Source organism: Notothenia rossii (assembly GCF_949606895.1).
Source record: "Notothenia rossii genome assembly, chromosome: 5".
Lineage (NCBI taxonomy): Eukaryota > Metazoa > Chordata > Actinopteri > Perciformes > Nototheniidae > Notothenia > Notothenia rossii.
In genome coordinates, this window is record NC_136903.1 from 74,005,752 (window position 1) to 74,033,440 (window position 27,689).

At 39.6% G+C, this 27,689-nt stretch overlaps 2 protein-coding genes across 7 annotated transcripts in view; both read left to right on the plus strand.

Annotated features, from left to right (window-relative positions):
- LOC307042026 (uncharacterized protein) overlaps positions 1 to 27,689 on the plus strand; it is a 69,720-nt gene that overhangs the window by 2,168 nt on the left and 39,863 nt on the right. Inside the window, exons 6-12 of one of the 3 annotated variants that reach the window (XM_079685694.1) lie at positions 155 to 451; positions 799 to 858; positions 1,225 to 1,284; positions 1,384 to 1,458; positions 2,011 to 2,109; positions 2,556 to 2,599; positions 2,724 to 3,176. The exons of 1 other annotated variant lie outside the window; for it this stretch is intronic. In XM_079685694.1, coding sequence (XP_079541820.1) covers positions 155 to 451; positions 799 to 858; positions 1,225 to 1,284; positions 1,384 to 1,458; positions 2,011 to 2,109; positions 2,556 to 2,599; positions 2,724 to 2,819 — 731 coding nt within the window. In that variant the 3' untranslated portion in view covers positions 2,820 to 3,176. Of the gene's footprint in view, positions 1 to 154; positions 452 to 798; positions 859 to 1,224; positions 1,285 to 1,383; positions 1,459 to 2,010; positions 2,110 to 2,555; positions 2,600 to 2,723; positions 3,177 to 27,689 lie in introns of those variants that run through there. One more of the 3 variants, XM_079685695.1, reaches the window with a different exon arrangement.
- On the plus strand, positions 5,225 to 11,301 carry LOC307041843 (uncharacterized protein). Of its 4 annotated transcripts, none has more exons than XR_013808904.1 (5): positions 5,225 to 5,276; positions 6,194 to 6,243; positions 7,165 to 7,342; positions 9,093 to 10,063; positions 11,171 to 11,301. XR_013808904.1 is itself a non-coding variant. In XM_079685386.1 (5 exons), exons 2-4 carry the CDS (start codon positions 6,722 to 6,724, stop codon positions 9,149 to 9,151), a joined length of 354 nt encoding a protein of 117 aa, XP_079541512.1. In that variant the 5' UTR covers positions 5,232 to 5,276; positions 6,416 to 6,721; the 3' UTR covers positions 9,152 to 10,063; positions 11,171 to 11,301. The 4 variants fall into 4 exon arrangements, 3 of the variants coding, with proteins under 3 accessions (XP_079541512.1, XP_079541514.1, XP_079541513.1); XM_079685386.1 differs by lacking the exon at positions 6,194 to 6,243 and adding an exon at positions 6,416 to 6,814 and having other exon boundaries at positions 5,232 to 5,276; positions 9,069 to 10,063; XM_079685388.1 differs by lacking the exon at positions 6,194 to 6,243 and adding an exon at positions 6,416 to 6,814 and having other exon boundaries at positions 5,232 to 5,276.

The following is a 27,689-nucleotide window of genomic DNA, read 5'->3' on the forward strand; positions in this document are numbered from 1 at the left end:
GAATCAACACTATTGATACTCACTATGAGCACAATAGTTCTTCAGGTTTTCAATAGGCATTCTCTACCATTATATATAAATTAATTATCAACAGAAATGGTTTAAAACAATTACATATTCAGCTTTTTAACTGAACTCATCCTTATATTTCCAGCTTCTCTTCTTCCCCCGACACTGACAGTGAATCCTCCGGTGATCACAGAGACAGACTCAGTCACTCTGCACTGTCAGACTCCACCCTCTGTTTCTGTGTCTCAGTGTTATTTCTACACTTTAGGTGAACACATTAAAGTCTTCTCTTGTCTGAAGACTCTGACAGGAACTGAGCTGCTGAAGATGTCTCAGCAGAGATCACCTGTTGAGGTTCAAGTGAAATGTTTTTACACTGTAAAACATGGAGGGTCAACTTCTCCATCTCCTCACAGTGACCCGTCCTCCATCAACATATACAGTGAGTGACTTTTACTCCCATCCAGAGCAATACATATATTTATTTTAGACAAAAGTTATTTAATTGCAGGTGTGAATATTTTGTAAGGAAATTCAAATTCAATCGAAGAAAGAAATATTGATTTGACAACCCCTATTTCCTCTAAAGTTCCATCCCTGGGCGATCAGCATACATGTGATACGTTTAAAAAATAAAATACATTTCTAATCAAAGTGTTTGTTTACTGAATGGTTATACACATAAGCTTATGATGGATTGGTGTCAACAATAGACATATATATTAGACACACAAATAATACTGAACATTTATTCATTTGTGAACGCTGAACATTTTTCTCTTTTTGTAGATATTGTAGAAAACGAGTCAAGCACCACCCAGTCGATCGCACCATCAAAGGGTACCACAGGTAGGACATTTTATTTATTATGGAGATACGCAATTAAACCATGGCACCTTTACATTTCCCCTTTGTGGGACGAATAAAGGTATTCTGATTCTGTGCCAGAAAATACATTTGAAAAATTCAACAGAAATGTTTATTTTTAAAAATCATGCCTTGGGTTTCCCAAAAGTATTTACCGACCTCTTGTCAACAGTTTCATGTGGGAAGCTTTTTGTTTCGTCCGAGAATACCTGCCACACGAAATGTGTATATTTTTTTATTTTGGGGGGAGCTGTCGGTGTAGGTCTGCAGTCAAGAACATTATAAAATAGCACTTAATGACCAATTTGTTTGAAATGTTGTTATGCTCTTTGTGTTTTCATTTGTGAGGTCTGACTGTTATTAGTCCTTATCCTTTCACTCCTGTAACACCTGCAAAACAGACATCAGGTAACACATTTCCACATTTATTTTCAGAAATAAGTTATTTACCAGATAGGTGTTTGAGTGCATCAAGTTTTTTGAAATGCACTTTTGTTGTTTCACAAGGTTGGACCGTCGTAATGTCAAGGAACACTGGTAGTTCCTCCTCTTCCTCCCCAACACCAGTGAAAGCAGCATCAGGTGAAATCATTATCCCATTATTCATACTGACTCATTAAACATTTGAATATGTCTTATGTCTAGCTAAGAAGATGTTTGCTGATTGGTCACTCTCTGGTCAGTCTGTGAAGGACATCCAGTTGTTTGAATACAGATCGTGGCAAAGGAAAAACAGGAACGGATACTTAATATTTCATATGCAAACCCGCCGTACTGTGGATGATAAAATAATATGTGTGGGCCGTCTGCACTCATAATATTCCATTGATAGTATGCAAGCTCCTTAAGAGGACTCCTTGCACATATTCCAAAAATGTAAATTAAAAAAAAAGTGTTACTATGTACTGTAGTTACATACTAATAATAATTCTTAAATTGTTTTAAACTTTAATTCAGGTTTACAATATGATTTTGATTTATTTTGCATCAGTAACAAAGCTATACTCAGCTTTACTTTTTAGATGATGGTGTGATCTGGAAGTGTTGGATGAATCGTTGTATTCATGCACTGTACATGATAATGTTGGGAGGAGCAGATGTTGGACTAACACTTTTATTGCTGTCGTTTCAAAGCAGAAATATGGAAGTTTGTAGCAGTTTTGGCTGGATGTGGAGTTGCTCTGGGCGTCATCCTGCTGGTTTCTGCAATTCTCTGTAACAACAGAAGAACTGGTATGAATGTGTCCATGTGTTTGTCTCATAAGGTCAGAATCTGCTTTGAGAGACTTGAACAACTACTCAAGACATAAACCGTTTGGTTTTGGTCTTAAATGTCATTTGCAGTTTTAAACAAATGTTTAAAGCAGCTTCACATTGGTTCAGTTGAACGTTTGACGTAGCTCACATCTACTAAATCTGAAACGTAAAATAAACCACTCGTGTGGGTGACCACCACTGCACTGAGAAAAAATTAACTCTTTGCTCAGGCCTCACACTGTTTTCAAATACCCGAGCAAAGTATTGTTTGAGAACTGATGGTATAGAAATCTTCTCTCAACAGAAACATAACCCTGGAAGTGTACTCCATCACATTGTATATGTTTTATAATCAGTAAAGAGAGATGTATGATTTGATATACAGACCTTGAATTAAAACATCATGTGTGTTTTCTCACTAGCTGGTCCAGATGAGGTGAAAAGGCAGGATACCAAAGTTGAATATGTAAGCTTGGCATGAGAGACACAAATAAATACAATTGCAACATAAATAGTGTGGCTTATATAACTATATGTATAGAACTACAAATTGTATACTGTATGTATATTTGTTTTCTTTCTTTCCCCAGTCTGACACATACCATATATACTGCACTGTCCCCGAGGAGCCAGCTGCTTCAGACCTGATGATGGGTCAAATGTACAGCACGGTGAAGTCACACTGAAACCGTTTGTACTGAACAGAGAGCAAGTCTAAAAAACTGTCTAAAAAACTGTTAAAAAAAAGAGCAAAGCTATGTGTTTGAAGTAAACCTTTATAATCCAAACTAATGTTCGACGACTGAAATGTATTTCTTTCATCAACCAAACTGAGATGAAAAAAAGATTTAGCCAAACTTTTACCTAAAGCAGAAGTTGACTCTTTCTAGTTTGTAAATGTGTTTCTGTTTAATGTTGTGTATGCAGTTTCACAACACAAGTTGAAAAAAAGGGAAAACCCTAATATATACTGTATATCTATTAAATCGGATGTAACTTGTGTAGTAACTCTGTGACTATGCCCTATAAATGTATTTATACTGCTTTGAATGTCATTATTTCAGTTAATCCCTTATCCATAGTTGTACATCAGTTTACACACACACACACACACACACACACACACACACACACACACACACACACACACACACACACACACACACACACACACACACACACACACACACACACACACACACACACACACACACACACACACACACACACACACACACACACACACACACACACACACACACACACACACACACACACACACACACACACACACACACACACACACACACACACATGGAGGAGATGGCGGAGAGAACGCGCTCCGAGGTGTGGTTAAACTATAGCCGTGTCGATGTGGACAATACTCGTTACCAAAAGTGCAATAAGAGTTTAGCATGTAAGGGCGGTAACACGAGCAATTTGTCTAAACATTTAGCAAAAGTGCACCACATTCAGACGGAGGAATGCACCGGGTTCGACTGTCTTTCTAGCAGCTCTGTAGCCCATCCACGAGTAACGTTTCCACGTCAGGTGTTATGTATGCTAGCAGCAACACACGGAGTTAACTCAATGATACAAACATGGGTTAATGATTAGAGGTAAGAGTTATTTATTTTGTTAAAGTTTCAGCTATTCTGTTTACAGTTCTGTCATCACATTATTTAATACGATTTGTTAAAACATTGTTGTTTCTTTTGATGAGAAATATGTATTTAATTGAAATAAAAAGCCATGTTAGTTTTGTTCACAATTTGTTTAGTAAGTTTACCTTATTTTTTTCTCCAAAAGAACCGATAAAAGTACCGTTAAAAGGACTGGATCGATAAGCGCTATCGATAAAAGTTAAAACCTTAACGATACCCATCCCTGTCAGTTTTACACACATTCTGAGGCCGCCGTACCTATGTTTGTATTTTCACTGCTAATTTATGCTTATGTTCAATTAGTGCATTAAAAAATCATTAAAATCATTAATGAAGTTTCAGCTCAGACCCCACGCTTAATATGTCTCCCCCTGGCCCACCTACATTTCTCCAGGCCCACCCACACAATAATTCCTGGCTACGCCACTGGCGTGCAATATACCGTTGTAGTAATTAAAGATTATCCTGCGGGCCGAAATTAAATCCACCAAGGGCCTGATTTGGTCCCCGGGCCTTGAGTTTGACACATGTGGTTTAATGTATCAGTTTAGGGCTCAGAGAAATGTGCAACCCAGTCTCATGGCATTTCGTGTTCACCAACACGATTTCCCCCTTTTTTTCGTGTTGCACAGCACGATTTTAAAAGCAATGTATTTCTATTGTTAGTCTCACGGCATTACGTGTTATAGGAAGACCGGAAGCTGTGTGGTTCATGAAAACATGTTCTTACTCACCATAATGCGTGACTCCACCACGACTCCTTAACACCGCATTGCGTGGTGGAGTCACGACATTTGTTACATTTAGGTGTCGGCACCACGCAAACAACGCCAATGTAAAGTGAATGAGGCTCCTTTGTCGTGGTGCACACACGCATTTCTACAACGTCCTTCAGTGAGCTTTTTATTCTATAAAACGTTTTTAAAATCTACTTTATAGCTTGTAGTAACTCACGGGAGGCTTGTTTTATTTTATTTGTATTCATAATAATTTTTATTTTTCATCAGAATGTATTATGGTGTATTATTTACCAAATTTGTGTTCTCAAAAAACAGTGCATTGTGTGTAATACAACTGTGATTTTTATTAAATTAGTTATTTTTTAAGGAATGCCAGAGCTTCAGCTGTGTCAAATAGATTGTTCCCTTTAGTTTACGTTATTTAAAAGACAATTATATTCCTATTTGATCAATAAAGGGGTATTGTAGGCCAATATTAGTCATTTAAAAAATATATAATGATGATAATGATAGTGAAAACCACTCCCCCCACATCGGAATGACGATGTCTACTGACTGTATTTTAAATGCTTTTCGTTCTGTAATAATAATCATTTTTATTATAACAAAAATAAACCAGAAGAAGATTCCATCGTTACCACGGCAACGTTACGTCGCGCTTGACGGCAACATGACGTAGCCACGTTACGTTACCCACAATCACCTCACTTTCATTAATTTCATCTGACAACGGACTACAGTAAGTATCGAAAATCAAGGGGAGTTTATTTCTTTAAAACACGAAATAATATTGCTTTTATTTATTCCACTGTAGCACAGTCTCTATAGCGTTTCATTCCTGGATATTAGGTTGAGTTTTGTAGAGTGTTTAGCTTTTACAATAGGCTACGCGCAACCTACTGTAGCGGCCACGTCCAGCTACCAGCTACTAGCGGCCTCCGGCCTTCCGGTCAAAGTTTTTAGCTGGATAGCATTTATAGTTTATACAGCTACATGACATTAGCTGTCCCCGGCACAGTTGGATAGTGGAGGTGACTGCTAGACAGATATGTTTAAATGCATGTATTTGCACATGTGTTGTAAAGACAGTGTTCAACACAGAGTTTTAATAGTGGTTAAAGGGCATCGGCGATGGAGTGGAACAAAAATGTGGAACTGGAGTTTTTCCAGAGGATTTGACTGGCCAGTGGGGACCACCCAATGTCCCACTCTGAATCAGAAATACTTAATTGATCTCCGGGGGAAATTGGGATTGTTAGATTGTAGAAATTAAAATATATAGTAGAAGATATAAGAAAAACAAGTATGTAAAAATATGTGCATAATATAACAATATGCAGTGTTTCCCCTAGGTTTACTGCTTTGGGGGCTGCTGGCTGAGGGGAGAGAGGATCTGTGGATTATTGTTATTGATTAATGCATCAGTGTTTCTTAGGGTCAAAAACACTAAACTCACAACTTAAAATGAAAGCATTTAATTTATTTAATAAAAGAACACATGTTCAATGTGAAAAGAAACAGTAGATATAGATTAGTTGCAATTTGGTGCTATATATATATATATATATATATATATATATATATATATATATATATATATATATATAAATTAAAAACATTTGATAAAAAAGTGTTTTTAAACACCTTGAATTTCAGGGGGAGCGCGGGGCTCCGTTGTCGGGGCGCAGCGCCCCTCCAAGACAATGGTAGGGGAAACACTGATATGCACAGTATAAATGCATAATGTGTGCCAGAGTAATGCTCAGATTAATTATTATTGCATATAGAGTAATGCACAGATTAATTATTATTACATAGAGTATTGCACAGATGTTACTGTTATTCTAAATAATCCTATTTATTTTTCCTGTTTTACAGGTTCATTACAACGCTTATTATCACCAACACACACATATCCACACACACACACACACACATATAAAACCAATGGCACTTTTAAGAGCCACTCTCTCTCTCACTGTCTCTCTTTCTATCACTCTCTCTCACTTTCTCTTTAATTCACTCTCTCACTTTCTCTTTTAATCACTCTCTCACTCCTACAAATGGCTGGAGGGTCACAAAAAAAAGACCTGCCCAAACTGTAGAGAAAATATTTACTGTGGAAATAAAATCTGCCCACTATGTGAACATCCACAGCCAAACAATGTGAGACTCAAAAAGAAAATGGACAAATTCCAAAGCCAGCAGAAGCAGTGGTTGTCATCCATGACTAAAAACAGAATCAAGTCCCACGTTCTTGATGACGCCACCCTTCTGGTATGTAGTTTACAGAATTATCTCATTCACCAAAAGTGTGAAAAGTAGTTTTATTACTTTGACAGAGGATTATAAATGAACTGGTATTGCTTCACATCCACAGTATTAATTGTATCATTAATGAAAATATAATTCATGATTAATGATTTTCAAACAGAATGAACTATTATGTGTAGGAAGTTTAGGAAGTGTCTCATAAGTTACAAATCCCAAATATATCCAACAAAACATTATGAACAAATCATTGTTTTCATTGTGATGCCAGGATATTAGGATAAATTCAAATGTAAACAACAGTTTTGTGTATTTATCTAATTGATCTCTCTACCTCTCAACAATTATTTTCCCAGCTGGAGAAGTTGCATGCCCTTGGCTTGAAGCCCCTGCTGCTGCTGGCGTATCCCCCTACCAAGAGGGTGCCACGGACATCTAAAATGAAGGTTTTGATGCCCATGCATGCCCAGCTTAGGCCATCAGCCAAGACATGCCTCGACAATGTGGAGGCCATTTTCAAGCTGATGGTTGCAGGTGAGATTGCATTTATTTAATAACCATCTGCACGAGTCATTCATGCATATATTGACTATCTGTTATACAATGTGTGGTGTTGATTTGTCCTGTTTATTTCAAAGCAACAAAGAGAGTAATTTTAAAGAGCTGGGCTTTCATTTATAACTGTTATGTATGCACAAAATAGGGCTTGAAAGAGGTGTAGGCCACTTCCCATCCAAAAGTTGTAATCTATATATATTTTTTTAATTGGCAGAAGATTATGATGACAGGGGAAATTGTCTATGCAGATGGTGAGGTGGTGAATTGAAGCCAGATTGTAGAAATACATGTTATAAGCAGGGGTGCACATAACTGGTACGCAGGTACGCATGCGCGGCAACAATCCGAAATGCGTACCGTCTCTTGTGTCACAAAGCGCATTTGCGTACGGACGTACTTGTGAAACTTTTCCAGAAGGCGGTTAGATCACCGGACGACAGAGTCGGTCTCCGTGTGCACAGACAGAGCTGCTGTTAACGTTGGTCTGTACAACGGAATTGTGCCAAAACTACGCCAACCGGCTGTGGAGGGAGACTCCCCCCCTTCACTGGAGAACTGCGCTAAAACAGCTGATCACAACGGTCACACTCTGTGGTCACAGAGTACTAGCCCCCCCCCCCCCCCGTCGACTTTCCTGAAGTACTCCACAACCACCGTGATACAGAGGGCTTCATCAAATAACTTTGAGTGGAGCCAGAAGTTGGAGTACCAAACACTGACTCCAGGTACTCATCTGAGTACCTCACTGAGAAAGTTATGTGCACCCCTGGTTATAAGCATCATTATACATATAATAAAGCCTATAGGTCCTAATTATATTGCAGGCCAAAACTTAAATAAATGCATTTGGTTCACTTATCAAACTTTCATTTTCCAATGATAACCCAGTGTGGGGGTTACCATTGACTTTTGCAAATATTGAAGCGATCAGTTTGATTGCTGTAAACATTTAATTACTGTATGATACTCGTAATGCTGCATGTTGGACCACTGGCACTGCTAGGACCCCCTGCATGTAAGAATTAGGAGGGGACAAGTGTTCTGGGACATCCTCCACCACAATCAGAGTCACAGTCACACAGTCAGAAAAAAAATGTGTTTCTTCTTCAAATAAATTGCGCTGAGCAGTGGCTCTGTGGACAACCCTCAGCTTCTCTGGCTCCTCTGCCCTGATGCCAAGCAGATACCTGTGGGTGACATCATACTGAATCAATCTTTTTTTTACAGTTTAGGTTGATTAGGGTTGCCTTTTTTTGCATGTTTTGCACATTGGCCTAATTTAATATTTTATAATGTATGTGTGTGTATTCCATATTCCTGTTTTCGAACATTCAATGTTCAAAGGTGTTATTGTCATATGCACCGCTACAGCGTAGTTGTTGGAAATGACAATCTTAACTCCCAGGCTCCTCCAACAATGCAGCATACAAATAGTACAAGAAGAAATAAAATAGTGCAAGAAGAAACTAGTCCAACAACGTAGGTGCAAAACTAACATGCAGGAATAAGTCAAATATATACTTATAAAATAGAATAAGATAAGGCGGAAAGTAAAATGAAATACTAATATGGGGAGGCATGAATGAAAAGGTTGTATAAACAGATGTGGATATGTATAAATATATTATATATGAACACATAACTAACCAATGCAACATTATGGTATTATACATAATAAATAAATATGTGCGCTTTTAAACAGATTTGTACTACAAACCCTTTGTAGGTTGGACAAGACTCAACCCAGACCAAGAGGAGAACCCTGACACACCAACACCACCCTAAGACCCACCCAACCAACTGCCCGATGGAAGCTACATCTTAAATTTGGTGCCATGTGATCCATCACCCATCACCCATAGACAGCAACCACAGGAAACAGCAGATCCACCACCACACCAGGCTCCAAGCACCCACCCACCACCACACCAGGCTCCAAGCACCCACCCACCACCAAACCAGGCTCCCAGCACCCACCCACTACCAAACCAGGCTCCCAGCACCCACCCACCACCACACCAGGCTCCCAGCACCCACCCACCACCAAACCAGGCTCCCAGCACCTACCCACCACCACACCCGGCTCCCAGCACCCACCCACAACCAAACCAGGCTCCCAGCACCCACCCACCACCACACCAGGCTCCCAGCACCCACCCACCACCACACCAGGCTCCCAGCACCCACCCACCACCACATCAGGCTCCCAGCACCCACCCACCACCACACCAGGCTCCCAGCACCCACCCACCACCACATCAGGCTCCCAGCACCCACCCACCACCACACCAGGCTCCCAGCACCCACCCACCACCACATCAGGCTCCCAGCACCCACCCACCACCATATCAGGCTCCCAGCACCCACCCACCACCACATCAGGCTCCCAGCACCCACCCACCACCAAACCAATTTGAATTTGTATAGCAATTACTTTATCTTACCTTGAAGGAATGCTGTTGTCCAATTCACAATATTAAGCTATTTGTGTAAACATCCTGTAAATCCCTCTAGTCGGTCAGATGTCTTTTTTCACGACTATATTTTTAAATATATGCAAACTATTTGAACAATACATATATTATAAGTACTTGTGAAAGTACAAAGTTCAAAGAGCATACAGATGTACAATGTCTTTGTCTGCCTGCCACAGGGGGGGACGGAGCACCTTTATGACTAGGAGCCCAGCACCATTTGGTATGTTAATTGGCTTTTGTACAATTACATCTATGTGTGGTGCTAACATCTGTGGTAATTGTTGGCACGCCATTATCTTAGGTGGCATTTGTTAAAGAAAAATGCTAAAAGTTCTGCTGTCTGTAGCACCAGCAATACACAAGTTATTTTAAATGTGCAAAGTCCACACTAAACGATACATTGAAACTAGGTAGTTTATTTAATTAAAGCTGTGTCAATATTTGATTACACCACAGAGACACCAGGTTCACGTTAGCTAGTCTGGCGTTAAGTCCACACTTACTAAAGTATTAGTAAATAATCACCAAACAACAACAGAAATGTAAAGGAACTAGGACAAAGAATTATGATTAGACATTCATCTACAGATAGTGCAAATTAACAACAGTGACAATCAAGTGGTGAAACCGTAAACTACAACAAAGGGTAATATATCAGTACCCTATTATTGGGCAGATCAAATTGTAACGTAACAAACGCATCATGATATCATTCCCCCAAGGGGATCTATAGACTGTTTGTTATCTATCAAATGCTATTTGATCCCTTATCTTGGAATTCAATGTGCCTGTTGGAGGAGTTATTATTCACTTGAAATGTTGTGCTGTAAGGCTCTAGGGATGCAATGATTTTACATTTTGATGCTATGATAATATTCTGAGGAAACATCACCTTTGTCAGGGTTTTACAATTATTACACTAAGGATGGATGAATGTGTACTTATAATTAGAGGTTTTATAGGATTTTTCCACAACATTTTGGCATTTTCAGCTGCTGTGTCTATTTACCTTTGTTAACACGATTAACCCGTTTTCCATATTTTTCAATGAGTAACAGTTGCTGTAAGGAACCTTAATGTACCATAATGTAGTTGTTTACAGAGTGAGAACAAAAACACTCAGTGTAGCTGAACTGTTAAAAGGGACATTGGTTAATCGCTGCATCCATACAGTGGAATACCAAATACTTCATACAACACTGCACTTGTCTTCAAACGTTTCTAAAACAGTATAAACATTTTAAAGTAGCCTAATGAAAATCAATTGAATGTGTATTACTGCTCACTAATTCTTCTTCACCCTCCCTTTATTTTATTTTTTTCTCAGTGGTATGTCCTGGCCTCCATCCTGGCAAGCAGCCTGATTCCCACCCCATGCAAATCCCATTGCCAAACAAAACAATAAATGTTTTGGTGTTTGTATGGAATTAATAAAGTGCAACAGTTTAACAACTGCAACAGACTTAACAATTTTTTGACTTGAAGGATTTTTGCATTGTTTTATGGCCACTGGCAATTCATTTCACAGGTTGGGGGTTCCCTATATAGTCAGGGCTCCATTTCCCCCTTTAGATATACCATTTCAGGATCGGGGTCTAATCGCCAAAGACTTAAAATGTATCGTATGGCATGTGTCAATAAATGTTCTTTAAACAAAATGAAGTCTCTCCTGATTGAAATACACAGAGCAGCACACAAGGGGTCCTTGAGATGATAGTACATTATTGAAAACATTAATAACAGAATCATTAATGCACAAAACATCAAGAAGTAAGTAGCCAATGCTTCAATCCTTTGAGAATACACTGTTTGTAGGCTATTTTAATTTAATAATACATTATATTTATAAAGCGCTTCTCCTGGTCCTCAAAGCGCTTACAAGCAAGTAAAACAAAAATAACAAAAGTTAGAACCTCCAGAAAAACGCGGGCAAAAATCCTTGATTATGTGGGCTAAATTCCTTGATTATGCGGGCTAAATTCCTTGATTATGCGGGCTAAAATCCTTGATTATGCGATTAAACATGCGGGTTTTTTGTGTGATTTTATGCGGTGAAATTGCGGGAAGTTGCGAAATATGCGGAAAGTTGCGAAATATGCTAAATATGCGGGAAAAAAGAATAACAATTTTTTAAAATATTGGGCTGTCTTATTTATTCTCTCTCACACACAACCTGCCACTAACGTTAAACCCCTTTACTATTCAATTAAACACATTCAATGTTTATTTATTGTAAAAGCAATTGGGCTATTTTAATTTCACACACACACACACACACACACACACACACACACACACACACACACACACACACACACACACACACTTCTCCGCCTCATTCTGTTTTCATTTACTCGTTCGTTATCTGACCAGCTTAAATCTTGCAGGCTACTCACTTCGTTTCTTATAGCCCTCGAAAGGGTTTTGGAGGTTGATGCCTCGGTGAACGTGAGTTGTTTGGCTTTCTTGTCCGCAGCAGCAGAAAGCATTTTCGAATGTTTGAATGAATCAAAGTGGGTCGTCACCGTCGATTTTCTCTCATGCTCCAACACACAGTTGCACGGGGTGCAGAATAGTTTCCGCCCACTTTTTGCCCGGTCTTTAGTAGAAATGTTCGTCGGTAAATGAGATGGATTAGATTCTTTCATCTTGGTGTTTTCTCTATCGTGTGAGCTCCACTCGTTCACTCTATACAGTACAGTGTTGTTTACATTCTGTGATGCGCAAGCTGATGAAGTCACGTCAAGACGAGTTAACTTTTTTTTTTTCAACTTTGTGTGGAAAAATGCGGGGATTATGCGGCCTTTTGATAAATATGCGGCCTTTTAAAAATCTGCGCCATTTTGCTGATTATGCGGTAAATTCTGCGACCGCAGAATCGCGTTTTTCTGGAGGGTCTAAAAAGTAGAAAGTGCTAAGCTAGGTGGAATAAGGGAAAGGGGTTAGTTGATTAGGAGTTGAAGGCAAGAGTGAAAAGGTGAGTTTTGAGAGATTGTTTGAATGATGTGAGAGTGTTGGCGGATCTGACGTGGCTGGAGAGGGAGTGGGGGAGGCTGCTGCGAAGGCCCTGTCACCCCAGGTCCGGAGCTTTGTCCTGATGGGCTGCAGTAGGTTAGCTTCATCTAACATCTGAGGCGACGGGTGGGGGCAAGGTTGTCGAGGGCTTTGAAAGTGAAAAGTAATATTTTAAAGTCAATGCGGTGTTTGATGGGGAGCTGTTGATGGGAGGAATTTAGTGTTATTATTCTTTCCCCAGTTAACTAAGCTATGCTGAAGTGCCAGTAGATAACTTCTAAATACCAGTACAGGGGCTTCAAAGGTTTTTTACTCGTTTTTTTGTGGTCTTTTTGGACAGCGGAAGGCTAGATTACCCATAATCCTCAGCCACCGTTGCCGTGGAAACGGAGCCGGTCCACTCTCAGCAACCTGCATAACCCTAATTTATTTCAGATACCAAACACACTTTTTCCGAAGATTGGTGTCACAAATATCAAAACAATATATGTGTCGATAACAAAATACATCCATCATAAACTAAACTGGAAACAGCAGTATAATTTGTCTTGTTAACACTTTAAAATTGAGTTTTTTTTAACCCGTACCGCCTAGTGGTTAAAGCACGTTATTGAATTTTTTTGTTGAATTATGTTATATTTGATGAAACATAAAAATATTAAGAGTACATACATCGGGGGAAAGTAGAAGGTCAATCATAGAAATATAGATGAAAATATTAAGAAGATACTGTTGTGATCTCTACAATAAAACAGTTTAGTGCAGGACGTCCAAAGATATTAATAAGAGGATGTGCAAAACAGAAAAACTAAATAGGCTTAATTTAAACATTAAAGAATACTTTAAGTTAAGGTCTTCTTTTAAATAAGAAAAAAGCTTTGGGGGTATCTATCTACAGACAAATATTAAGTCTGACAAAGTACTTAACGTCTAATATATTGCATAGTTTGTTTTGGAACTTGACAATCAACTTTCCTGCAATGTTAACTAAGTTGAAGCACTTATTTTAACTGATATTATACATATGTATTATACTCTTATAAGATGTATCTAGATAGTATAAGAAATGTGCAGAATATGACAGTTTAATGGTGGAGGTAAATACATATCGATAGATGTCTTGTAATGCACTGTTGAGGAACCTGCGACCCAAGTTTTTAATCTCTGACCTTTTTCATCTCTGACCTTGTCAGGTATTGAACATCCAATAAATGAGGAACAGAGAATTATTCAATATAAAACATAGCATTTTTGTGATTATACTAAATGATTTCCAAATAAACACCACTGCATATTTCCAACTGTTACACATGCTGCTGTAACAAAAAAAATAGCCCCGCTTGGGATCAATAAAGTATATCTTATTTTAAGATGATCGATGGCTACTGCCATATTTGCAAAATTTGCCTCCGAACCTTGACAAGTGCATGTTTCAAGGCTTATCAATGGACAACATGGGGTCACAGACATAAGACCAGCTGTTAAATAAAGCTCTTCTGACCTTAGCTGTCATGTGGGTATATTAATGCTGCCCATTATGGGCACAAGCAATTTTCACCCATTTATTAATTATATGTTTTAAATGTGATAACACCACTGTGTTTCGTATCCCCTAAACCTCTAGGGGTGTACACAGTTTAATACTGGCAACTACTTATTATGGGAAATACGAAAACGTCTTTTAAAAATACAATTCCCAGTAGAGACGTGCCATAGAACATGGAAACTTATGTGCGAAACACACAATAGCCAGCATTAGTAGTTCTGGTGACGGGGTGAGGGAGGGGGTGGACCCTTCCGACTCCAGTTTTGGACCATGTGCCGTGGTTCTATTCCATTTCAAAGTGATGTTGGACGCTCGGCGCATTGCCACTCCAACATCCAATCACAGAGCTTAAGGACTATCACGGGGTTTGTCCATGGATGGGTTTGTCAAGCAAAGAAGAGAGAATACTTACTTCCGGGTGTAAAATTCTCTAAAGTAACTACTATGAGCTGCTCCGAACCTCGGTCCTGACGGACTTCAAAAGTCCAACATTATACAATCAAACAAATAAATAAACACAAGAATAATTGTGTGTTATTGTTGAGTAAATAACACTGTGTGGTTTAGAAAATAATACAAAATTAGAAGTACGAGTTGGGAGTGAGAATGTGTTGGTATTTACCCTACATTATGCACGTTACTAATAAAGAATTATGTTCATGTATGAACTCTATTTACAATGTATTCACATTAATAGTTCAAAATCAACGAATGACAAAATGCAGTCACAAGAAAACAAACATTGTATAGCACTTGTTTGAGTAATAAGAGTCAGTTTAATATAAAGGCAAGGCAATTTATTTTCATACACATCAGCAAGTCAAAGCGCTTTAAATAAACGGAAGTACAAAATATAAACACATTTTCACATTACTATGAACTCAGTCGGGCGAAACAAGTACATAGTTTCATCTTGTTCTCATAGTGTTTTATAATGTCTTTATTTTGTATGGCTTTAAGTGTGTTTTAAATGTGTTTTGTCATTATTATGGCGTGCACCAGCGTGTGGACGTGACACGTCGCTTGTGAAAGAGCTCTCCAGTGCCTCTGTGTTGCTTGGCAGAAACCTTTACAGGTCTTCTTCCTCAGACTCAGGGCTAGTGTAGCCATTGTAATCCGACTCCTCAATGTCCTGCTGTAATTGAAGATCATGGCATTCCAAAGCGGCTACACCGCTGTACGCATGTACAGCCTGTTTGTGTTGGCTTTTGAGGAAGTGCCACCTCCGACTGAGGACACTCTTGAGCCCATGTGCAGCATCCTCTGTCCGGTCACCGAAATCTGTAGAGGGATAATCACACAGAAAAAGGGCTCAATGTAAACAAACCATGACAATTGCAAATCTATTTGCATTGTACAATGCTGCATATTAGACCCTCCAGAAAAACGCGATTCTGCGGTCGCAGAATTTACCGCATAATCAGCAAAATGGCGCAGATCTTTAAAATGCCGCATATTTATCAAAAGGCCGCATAATCTCCGTATTTTTCCACACAAACTTGAGAAGAAAAAAAGTTAACTCGTCTTGACGTGACGTCATCAGCTCGTGCATCACATAATGTAAACAACACTGTATAGAGTGAACGTGTGGAGCTCACACGATAGAGAAAACACCAAGATGAAAAAATCTAATCCATCTCATTTACCGACGAACATTTCTACTAAAGACCGGGCAAAAAGTGTGGGGAAACTATTCTGCACCCCGTGCAACTGTGTGTTGGAGCATAAGAGAAAATCGACGGTGACGACCCACTTTGATTCATTCAAACATTCGAAAATGCTTTCTGCTGCTGCGGACAAGAAAGCCAAACAACTCACGGTCACCGAGGCATCAACCTCCAAAACCCTTGTTTCATGTCTGATGCTGTGGTTTTCCTGAGAACAAGTTCTGTGAACTGACACTAAAGTGCATCAAAGCTCACATACTCAGAGACACAAGCTTCTTCAATCTGAGAAGTCTTATTGAGCTTCATCATGGCTGGACGTCTGCTGTTCGTCATCCTCATCTGTAAGTTATACCATCAGGAGAGTTCCTCATTATTAATGTAGACTTTTACACATTAGTTCCACTTGATGTAGCCTGGTTTACCTTCTGTTCTTTATATGGTTGTTTATTTAATGCCTCCGTTTTTAATGCTTGTTTTATCTGTAAACTAATTTTGAAACTGTGGTGCAGAACTTAAGAATGAGATCCTCAAAAATATAGTCGATCTTGATCTCTATCTTCATATTTTCTTAAATGTACTAATAAGTTATGTGGATTCAACTTTTTAAACAATGTATTTTCCAGCAGATTCCTTTCACAAGATTGAAACACGAGGTCAGTCTCTGATATATCATCTTAATGTCCACTTGTGTTGTTTTCACTGTTTGGGAAGTTTATTGAAGTCTGTTAATATCTTTACAAATTGTGTGGTTGTACAGTTTATCTTCCCAGTTTCTTTACATTAAATAAAAATTCCTCATTAGGATAATCACCAAATTTTTATTATTCAGTATTTCATATAATATATGTTTACTAAATATTGATCCCTTGGACAATGACACACTATTTACCAATACATTCTTTTTTTGCCATAATACAAATAACAACAATTAGTATCTTAGTTAAATTGGGTCAGGAAGAGAATATTTGATTGATTATTCTTTTTAAATGTATATCTGACATATAAACATATTTCCAGCTCTTCTTCCACCGACACTGAAAGTGAATTCACCGGAGATCAGACTCAGTCACAAGCCCTTTTTAGAATCCATGTATTGGCAACTTTTGACCAAGTCTTTAGCTTGGCCTTCTGTATACTGCTCTAGAAAGAACAGCCTGTCTTTGTAATTGTCAGTTTTATCTTCTATTGTATGTTCGAACATTCTGATGAATGAAAGGTACTGTAATGGCTCTCCTTTAAAGATGGGTATTTCTCTGGATGGGAGTAATGTTAAGCATTGCTCCTTCATTAGCATTTCAGTGATTTCGTTTTGTCGCTGCATTACTTGAATAAAGTCATTGCTTTCTGTCCGAGAGCTTTGTCTGACTTGGATGGAGTGATGCTGCTGTGCTGATGCTGCTGTCCTTGTTGTGGGCCCTGGTTGTAATACTTGAACATGTCCACTAGGGGCTGCATGACTTGAGTTCATTGAATTGAAGTCTATGAAACTCTTTTTATTATCCTTCTCCACAGGTTTTCCTTGGCTCTCTTCATCCTGGAAATCATCATTTTCATCTGGCTAACCCGTGTCATACTGCTCCTCCCCCACACGAGGGTCAGGATCGGAGTCATCATACTCAGAAGCTTCCAATGTTTTAATTTTGGCTGTTGCAGCATCAATATCAGTTTGAAGCTCAAGCTTTTCCATTTTAGCTCTGATATTGGCTTTCATTGCTTCCAGGTCAGCTTCTTGTTTTTTAAGTGAGTGTTTCTGTGATAAGGCAGCAGCGCGTGATATGAGCACAGCTCTCTCTGCCTCTGCCTTTCTTCTTACTGATGAAGCTGTTGAAGATTTATTGCTGCCACTAGAACTTTTACCTTTTTTGCTTATCATGCCCACTGATTTTGCTTTATGTGGACTTGACATATGTGCAGTATATGAACCATGGTCAGAAGGAGGCACATGCTCAAAGAAGGAGCTCTAGCTAACCATTTCTTCATCACATCTTGAAACTCATTGAAATATGCAATTTTTGGGAGATACCAGTCAACATGATCACTTTCTTGTTCTTGCTCCGACAGCATTTCTTGCACTGAGTAATGTGAGTTTGAAAACTCTTTGGAGAGTATTTGAAAAACCCCACGACAACCTTGCATCTCAATGATATTCCCATAATCAATCATGAGTGAATCAATCTCATTTTTTTTCCTTGAGACTTGACCCAATTTCGTTCTCCTTTTTTTAATTAACTGCGCCAGCTTATCTTCCAAAGCCTTTTCTGTAAGTCTTATTGTTCTTTTTGGTCTGACGTCAACATTTTTCACAGGCACTTCACGTTCATTCCCGTTTGGGTCCATAGGAGTTTCATTCGTTTCCACATTTTCCTTTTCAGCCATTGTTATGCTTTATTGTCATTAAACATCCACTTGTAAACAGCTGTCCTTATTTTAATGTTGGGCTTTGTTAGTGTGCGGCTTGGATCCGCGGCAGTGAGCCAGATAGACAAACTTATTAAAGCGCTTTTCAAGATGCGCTCCTTGAGTTACGTTCCACACTTTATTCATAAGCGAATTTTTTCCACTTCCAGCATTTAGACTATGCTGTATTGCAACATCCACAACATGCGGCACAAGCCTTTTTCCACAGAAATCCACGTTGTCACAATCCAGAAAGTCAATGCGGTCCTTCCTTGTTCACTATTTGTCCGTGATTTGTAAACTCACGATTCACATCCGCTCGTATCCATTCATTTCCAAGAGTATTTCATTCATTATAATAATATGGTGGCAACCATTTAATTCCACACGTATTTGTCCGTAACGAGAGTTTTTAACAATGTCGTGGCTTCCTTCCTTGTATTTCCATCAAGCCACTAGACGCCTTAAACAGACAGTTCTAACTTGTTTCTTTCCTTAAATTACTCACAGTTTGAAGTGTTGCTTGGCCTCCGATGGTTAAGAAGATGTTGCGATGTGTTTGCTCAAAATAACATATCAAACATTTGCACATGCAACAAAGAATATAGGCCTTTACAATATTCAAAAGAAATAGGCAAAACTCAAAGTAAAATAACAAAACAACTTGGGTATTCTTTCTGTCTTGATAATGCTTATAACTTAAAGAGTACTTGTATGGTAACAGTACGGTACGTTACGGTAAGATAAGATAAGTACGGTTAAAAACTGTTCCTCGACGGCGTCTCTCAACAGGTTGCCCATCACTGTGGCTTTAGCACCGGCGCCGTGGGAATTGTAGTCCTTTTATAGTGCGTTGACTACAGACGTCACAATTAGGTGGCCTTTCTTATGAAATCAAAATACTGGCTCTAACAATATCAGTAGAGATTAGTTACACCGGCATTTATATCCGCTGGGTGGGCTGCGGATTTATCATCAACTTTGAACCACTGGTCTGGTTTTATTCCAAGCATATCAGCCACGGTCTTTGGAAAGCAAAAACGATATTGTCCATCTCCTTGAAATTCAATTTTCCTGTGAATTGGACTATAGTACAAATTAAAACCAGAGTCAATTTTTCTGAAGCAGGACTCGAGTTCCTCCATGAGCTGACTTATGCTACTATAGTAACCTCCTCGAAACATTTGAAGCTTTAACTTGCTCGCTAGGTTTACCTGATAACTAGAGCTTGTATTGTTTTGAAATACATCAAGGCTGGCATTGGACGGCAGCGTAATGTAGAACCCTTCATTTATCTCCATGGCTGTAATGAAGGACTGAGCGTTGAGTCTGTTTGTTTTTATACATCCTTGATGGTGCCAGCATCAACCAAGCTGTTGAATTTCTCGGGCCAGTTCTTCCAGCATACAAACATTTGTTTTTTCCCTCTCACCACACGTCTTTTCAGAATTTTCTCCACTTGAAAAGCCTTGTCACTAGATACCTTCACTTTTTGTAACTCTTTCTCATAAAAAGTCCCCTTGATCTCTTCTCCATCATAATCTTTGAGTTTGTAAACAGGTGGTTGACGAGGTATGCCTTCAGACACTGTAAATAATGTGTCCGTATAACTCTGCTCATATTTTTTTATCAAAGACCCCTCTCAATTTGGATATTCTTACAAGCTCCCCCTCCTTAAAGTTCATTTTCGTAGCAGCTTTTTTACGATGGCTAGAGGGGGTATACAGGTTACGAAACACTTGAGCCGCATTTTCCTTGGTCACCTGCAGTGGTGTCATTTTAATAATTCGAATATAACTATTATTGTAACTTTCCGTTAGTTCAGGTAAGACGTCTATATATCTATGAGTGTTTTTAGCTGTAAAATACCTCCACATTTTAGTTTTCAGCGTACGGTTAAATCTCTCTACCACACACGGCTTCATATCACTGGTTGTTGCATAATGTGCAATATCTCGTTTCTTCAATAAGGCTTGAAACACTTTGTTAAAGAATTATTTCCCACCGTTTGTTTGTATCTTTTTAGGAATCTGACTGTGTATTAAAATTGTATCAAAGGCTTTGGCAACCTCTATACTAGTCTTCTTCTTTATTGCCTGAGCATAGGCTTTTTTCGAAAATACATCTACGACTGTTACCAAATAATTAAAACCATCATTATGCTTGGATAGCGACTGCATATCGCAGAGATCAGCTTGAAATTGTTGCAGCGGTCTGAGTACGAAAACTCTGTTTCTTACAAAATGAAACCTAGACGGCTTATGCAAAGTATATGCATCCTGTTCAGATAAAAATTCTCTGACTTTCTCTACATTTACTTGTTTACCCGTTTCAATCTGTACAGCTCTATGGAGTTTGTCAACGCCCCCTAAACTCCCTGGATTAGAAGGAGTGTAATACACCCTTTGCATGACACGTTTCTCAGACATGTTCCCTGTTACAGCACCAGTGAGGTAATGAGTACAACAGTTTTTCTTACAACACATTTGATTGATTTGGCACATATATCAAAAACATTTTCTCCAAACAGAGAAGAAAAAACATTTTAAAAACACAAACGGGATTGTTAGGAAGGACACACTAGATCAAGTAAAATAAAAATAAAACAGATAAAATAAAAAACATACTTTTACGAAAAAACTATCAAACTCTTCCTATTGTTACCAAAAGTCCCAGGCTGCTGTTATATTCTTTGTCTGGGTCTCGTCGAGCCGTTTGTAAAACTTGTCGATTTTAGCCTCAAAGAGTCTTGTGTTTCTGAGATTGTGCAGAATCGCCTCAGCAGCTCCAAAGACTCTCCTCCCCGACACATGAAGGTGGCCCTGGTGTAGAGCGTCCCGAATGGCTGGAATGAAACAAACGGTCCACAGTCTCTTTACCACTTCATCATAGTTTCGATCCAGATAGTATTCTTCGGTCGGAAACAAACACACATGTTGAATTTGACTGGGACTGTCGACTTGACATCCTTAACATTTTTCCTTTCTGTACAGATGTAGGACCCTGTCCAGCAGATGAACCACTGCAGCTTTTACCGTATTCACAGTGGTGTAGTGGTCCCTGGAGAAGTGGGTATACTCTTAGTTTTGCAATTTTTTTTAAGCAGCCCATAGTGCAAAGGATTATCGCCCTGTTTTATAGTGACATACTCTATTTAGTTCACCCCAAAAATATTAACCCAGTATAGTTACTCAGTATTACTTACACACAGTGGTGGACAGTAACGAAGTAAATGTAATTCGTTACTGTACTTAAGTACTTTTTTGAAGTATCTGTACTTTACTTAAGTATTTCCATTTTGGGGGACTTTTTACTTTTACTCCACTACATTTCAAAGTAAAATATCTTACTTTTACTCCACTACATTACGGGACATCCGTCGTTCCTTCTCATGAGTGAATTATTTGTTATATAAATAAGCAGAGCGTTCCACAAGGTTTAGGAGTGTGTTTATGGGAATTTTTGACCATTCTTCCAGAAGCGCATTTGTGAGGTAATTTAACCAAGAGATTTTGGACAATTCCATACTCCCAACTTTGAAAACAGTTTGGGAATGGCCCCTTCATGTTCCAACATGACCGTGCACCAGTGCACAAAGCAAGGTCCATAAAGACATGGATGACAGAGTTTGGTGTGGATGAACTTGACTGGCCTGCACAGAGTCCTGACCTCAAACCAATAGAACACCCTTGGGATGAATTAGGAGCACAGCCTGAGAGCCAGTCTCTTCATCCAACTTCAGTTGCCGCTTCTGGAAGAATGGTCAAATATTTCCATAAACACACTCCTAAACCTGGTGGAAAGCCTTCCCATAAGAGTTGAAGCTGTTATAGATGCAAAGGGTGGACCGACGTCATATGAAACCCTATGGATTAAGAATGGGATGTCACTTAAGTTCATATGCACATCAAGGCAGGTGACCCAATACTTTTGGCAATATAGTGTATATATATATATATATATAAATAAATATCACCACAAATATTGAATATCATCATTCAAATAATTCAACAATAAATTCAAAACGATATGTTACAAAACAACAATATATAGTTAACAATGAACAAAAATATATACATTTTACAACATATCCATGAAAACCAAAGTGACTCTCTCAACCCAGTGCTGGGTTTCTAAGTAAGTGCTCATATTACAGTATTTTCCAGACAGACTTGCTTTCTGCAGGAGTTTTCACACCGCATTGCCTTGAACGCATAGAATTGGCAGCACGGTGTCTCTTCAACCAGGTCCTCATATACTTTTGAGGATCAAACATAGAAGTAGGGGGGCCGTTGATATTAATCATCATCAAGTTTGATATGTTTGAGATCAGTAGTACAGCCCTTTTGTCTGAGCTTATATTGTTCATAAGGCTAAAGTTCCTCTCACACTCTGCTGTGCTGACAGGGAATGTCTTCATACAGTTCATGAGTGGTTTTAGGTCCTTGGGCTCACTATTGGGCTCTTCCAGTAGGTCTCGCATCCCATTCAGTGCTTGGTCTGTGCACAAGTGAAATCGCTTGCACAGTCGCTTAACCTGGTCTTCACCATGGCGAATGCTGGGGTTTGATGGCCATTTACTCTGATCAAGGATGCTGAAGTCCTTGATGACCGCATCTTCGAAAGACAAGCGTTGCTCAAGATTGTTCACAAGGCTTTGTAAGAACTGGCCTGGATTGATTGACTTCAGCTTTGCATTTCCTACTAGAGCTATAGAGCGATACTCCCCAGCCTCTTTTGCCTCTAAAGCCTCACAGTATTTTTCACCTGGACTCTCTTTGAAAGACTGTATCACTCTGATTGAGCGTTTCAGCAGATGCTCTGCTCTGAGGAGAGTTATAGAATGAGCTTGAAGCTCCAGTGACAGGACACTTAGTTCATGGAGAGTGTCATACATGAGCCCAAGGTCACAGATAAATTCAGGACTTTGAAGACAGTATAATAAACCTCTGTACATTTGTTTCTCTTTGGTGGACCTCATCTCATCGGAAGACGCATTCTTAAACTGCTGCACAAGACCTCCCAGGGATGTCCACACAGCACGAACAGTACGAAAGCTACTGCCCACCCAGCGTACATCTAAAACTCTGCCAATGCGAAGAAGTTGTGAGCCTACTTCAGCTGCTGCATCTTTGAGTTCACGCTCATTTTTGTTCGACATACTATAAAGTGAATATAGCTTCTGCATAAATATTTTAAAGTGGTTGACACCCGTCACCTCATCAACAGCATTTGACACAGCTAGTTCCAGCCTATGGTTCATACAGTGCAACACAAAGAGCCTTGGGAATCTCGAGGTCAACCTGGTTGCCACTCCTGACTTCTTTCCTAGCATGACACTGGCTCCATCGGACACAAATGTTACCCAGTTTTCAAGAAGCCACTCTTCTGTAAAGCCAGCCTTCATTAAACAGGTGAGTAAAGCCTGTTCTATGCCATCTGCTCTCTGATTGTCTAATTCAACTAGATCAAGGAATATGAACTCAGGGCTTGCTCCTTCAATTGACGCTTTTACAGAAACTGTCATGACAGGTTTGTGACTTAAAGAAGAGGCCTCGTCAATAAGGACAGCTAACTTCGTGGATGATGCTATTATGTTACTCACAATTTTGCTCTGCATCTCACTGGCAACATGTTGTATGATTTGTGTTGCACTGTAACGTGAATGAAGTATTGAGCCCATCTTAACACCATTCAGTTCCTGCAACTCAATGAGGCTCTCATAGTCAGAAAAGGGTCTGTTCTTTTTGGCCAAATGGTAGGCTGTTCGGAACACAGCATCAGTTTCCTTCTTGTAGGACTCAGTCATAACCTCCACTGCATTCTCAATGGCCGATTCTTTTTGTTGTTCTGCCACCTTCACAGTCTGAGAGTGTGCCTTGGACAAAGCATGTTTCCTGATCTTATTTCTCAAGACTGACAGACTTGTTTCTCTACTTCCCTGAGAAGACACTTGAATTTCAAAGTTCATCCATTCTCTTGAGAGTGATACACCTTGCTCCTTGTTGATCCCAATGGAGTTCACACTGCTACAAACCAGACATCCTGTGAAGCATAAACATACAATGTAACTACTGTATCCACAGCTGTATGTGTGCATGGTCTATTTTTCCCATATACATAAAAGGACACACACACACACACGCACACAATATTAATGTGTGTCCACTGTTTCAGAAGCTACCTAAACTAACAAGATACCTAAACTTACCAAGTTTTTTGTTTTTGGATCCCAACCAGGGGTTCTTGGATTTAAAATCCTCTTTTTGATTGACAGTCCACAGGTCAGGCCAGTCATTATTGATGTCTAAGGGAAGAACAACAAAAGTGATTGAATTATAGGCTATAAAAGGGGAACAATGACCATAACCTATTCAAAAGTGTAAAGTCGTCACCTTCATAATCTGCATTATTAGATTTTTTCATTTTAGCCCCCAAATAGTCAAATAGTCAATTACACAGGGCCTAGCTGTAGCTTTATCCATGGCTGTGTCAATACAAAGTGTGAAAACTCTTCTAAGAAAAGGCGTTATGACGTGACTCAATGTTGCACACAAATTAGACCTAAACACAGACAAACCTTGTGCCCTTTTCAACCAGGTCCTTGGTAAACAACAGCACGTTTCCTTTCGTGAGGAAGACGCACTTTTAAACTTTTACCGTCATATAAGTCTTTTACTTCCTACCGCATCCTGCCTTCAAAATAAAAGTACCCGTTTTCATAATGTATCCAAATTCGTGGATTCCACGTAGCGTCGCTATGCCCGAATCTGGCTGTGCGTCGCACAAGGTCAAAATGCCCTTGCTATTTTTAAGCTGTTGGCTGAAACAACAGTCGCCAAAGTAACACAGATATAAGACTTTATTCAATCCTAAAAGAGGTAGATCGGCGGGATAAATGGCTGTCTTTAATTAGAAGAGACCACTGGCAGCCAACATCTATCCTCAGATTGTGCAGTCTCCTATAAATTAGCACTAGCTACATTTGACCTCAAATTATGTAGCTGCTAGTGCTAGCTAGCTAATTTTTTATCTCCATTTGACAGGAAAACGCTGACAATCCAAAACACTAATCTTCAGTTGCCACAGCTAATGTTACAATTAAGCAGATAGCTGTGTCACGTCACCAAACACACGATGATCTTAGCCTTATGTTAGCTAACGTTAGCTAAGCGCTAACGTTCTTCAGATTGCGTGGTACCTAGCTATGCTCTTGAAAAGCCTTCAGGCTATCTCTGGTGTATGGGGATGGATTTTGTGTACAAGATAAATGTAAATGTCGGGAAAATAAAGTTGGGGCAGACACTTAGCATAAGGGACACAATAAAGTTCAGAGTAATAAATATGGATTGCAGCAAATAATGGATGTATTTTCCAAATGTCTTTCTGTCTCACTAAGGTGTGCTGTGCTCATTGCCATGAAGCTATAAAAGCTAACTAGCGCCACTAGAATCAGAAATACTAAATTTAAAAGTTGAAACCAACTATTAACGAAAATAATGCTATTACTACTTTTATGTTAGTATATATGACTACCTAGCTACGATTTGTTACAAAAATCTTAAAATATAGAAGTGAGACCCACCGTTATTGTCGTCTTCATCTCCTTCCCTGTCAGCATCCTCTTCAACGGATGAGGGGGACGGAGGGAGCGCAGGTGTTGGGCTGATGTCAGGGCTGATGATAACAGGGCTATCAGCTAACAGCTCCGGTGTTCTAGCCTCACTATCTGTAGCTGAGCTGCTGGCCGATGTAGTTCCACAAGGACGTTTATTGTAAAAGGAAATTTTAGTCTGAATGGCTCGCTTCATTTTAACAGTTCATACAATTTTTGTAATGGCAAATAGTTGAAAGTAAATTAACATTTGTCTATATGCAGTTTTTTTCCCTTATTAAGACCCGCCCTACTCTGCCTCTGATTGGTTTTTCATCAGTTCTCGCGCTGAAAACCTGACCAATCTAACCAGCGAAGGCATAGAGTTAGCCAATATGAGGCAGAGTAGGTTTGTGTCATGAGTCTTCACAGTACTATGAAATGACATTGAGCCACTACTAAATAATGCGCACCAGCGGTGATTGAGAAGTGGGTATACGCCATGGTGTCTGAAAAATAAGTGGGTATACGCCGTATACCTGCGTATACCCTGGACTACACCACTGCGTATTCAGGAACAAAGCCGTCCTAGCACCTTCTGCAGCATCACCCTCTGGATCATAAGGAAAGCATGGCGATTCAATGCCTGCTACCGGGGAGTGTGAAGAAGCTGTTGATTCCCCTTGAGACACGGATGGAGTAGATGGAGGTTGATCCATATCCAGCCAACCAGTAACATCAATGGCAGCAGCACCATAGTCGATATCGGGTGTCCAGATTGTTGGAGATGATGGGGGTCCTCCAGGCGTTTGTTCCAGGCTGCAACTCGCGGGGAGAGACTTGTTTTTTCTCTGATCCATGGTTGTTGTTCAGTGAATGTCTTTGAGCGGTCCTTACTTTTAAATGATCTGGTGAGGGGGGTGGGACTTGTTATGCTGAGTGGGAGGAGGAGTCATCTGCAAAGGTGAGAGTCTTTTTCACCAGTATAATGTCCATCGCTGTCTGACTCTGTTTAAAAAGTTCTTTAAGCTTTGTAGATTTCTCATCAATCATTTTCAGCCAAGCAGTCAGAGGCACCCGCAAGGATGTTTGAAAAACCCCACATGTAGAGTTGAAATACTCCAGAACAAAATCATCAGAGGGGTCCTTCCCCCGCGTCATCAAACGGCTTGCGCGGTAATACCATCGCCCAGATGGTCCGCTTTTAGTTTCCCAGACGGTGCTTATCAGGACTCTTTTCACTTCTGGCGGCGGGGAGATATTTCCTTCTTCTTCCTCCACATCGAGGGGTAGCGGTGAAAACTCTTCTTTGATCACGATTTCTGTTTGTGTTTCTTTGCTCTTTGTTGCACATATCTTGTACACCAATGGTTCCACGGTGGTTTCTTGATGCACTACTTCTTCCGATACAATGGTTGCGTGGAGATCAATGGAAGACACCAGAGTTAACACAGCCCAATCTGTTGAGGTCAACGTCGCTTTAACACTGTGGGGTCCATACGTTTCTCCATTCTTCAGATTGTAGAAATGCAGTTCATTCGCCATATAATTGAATACGTATCCCCGAACATGTTCATTTTCCAGAAGCCATTTCTCTTCAAGGTCCTCGACCGGAGGTGTTTGAACC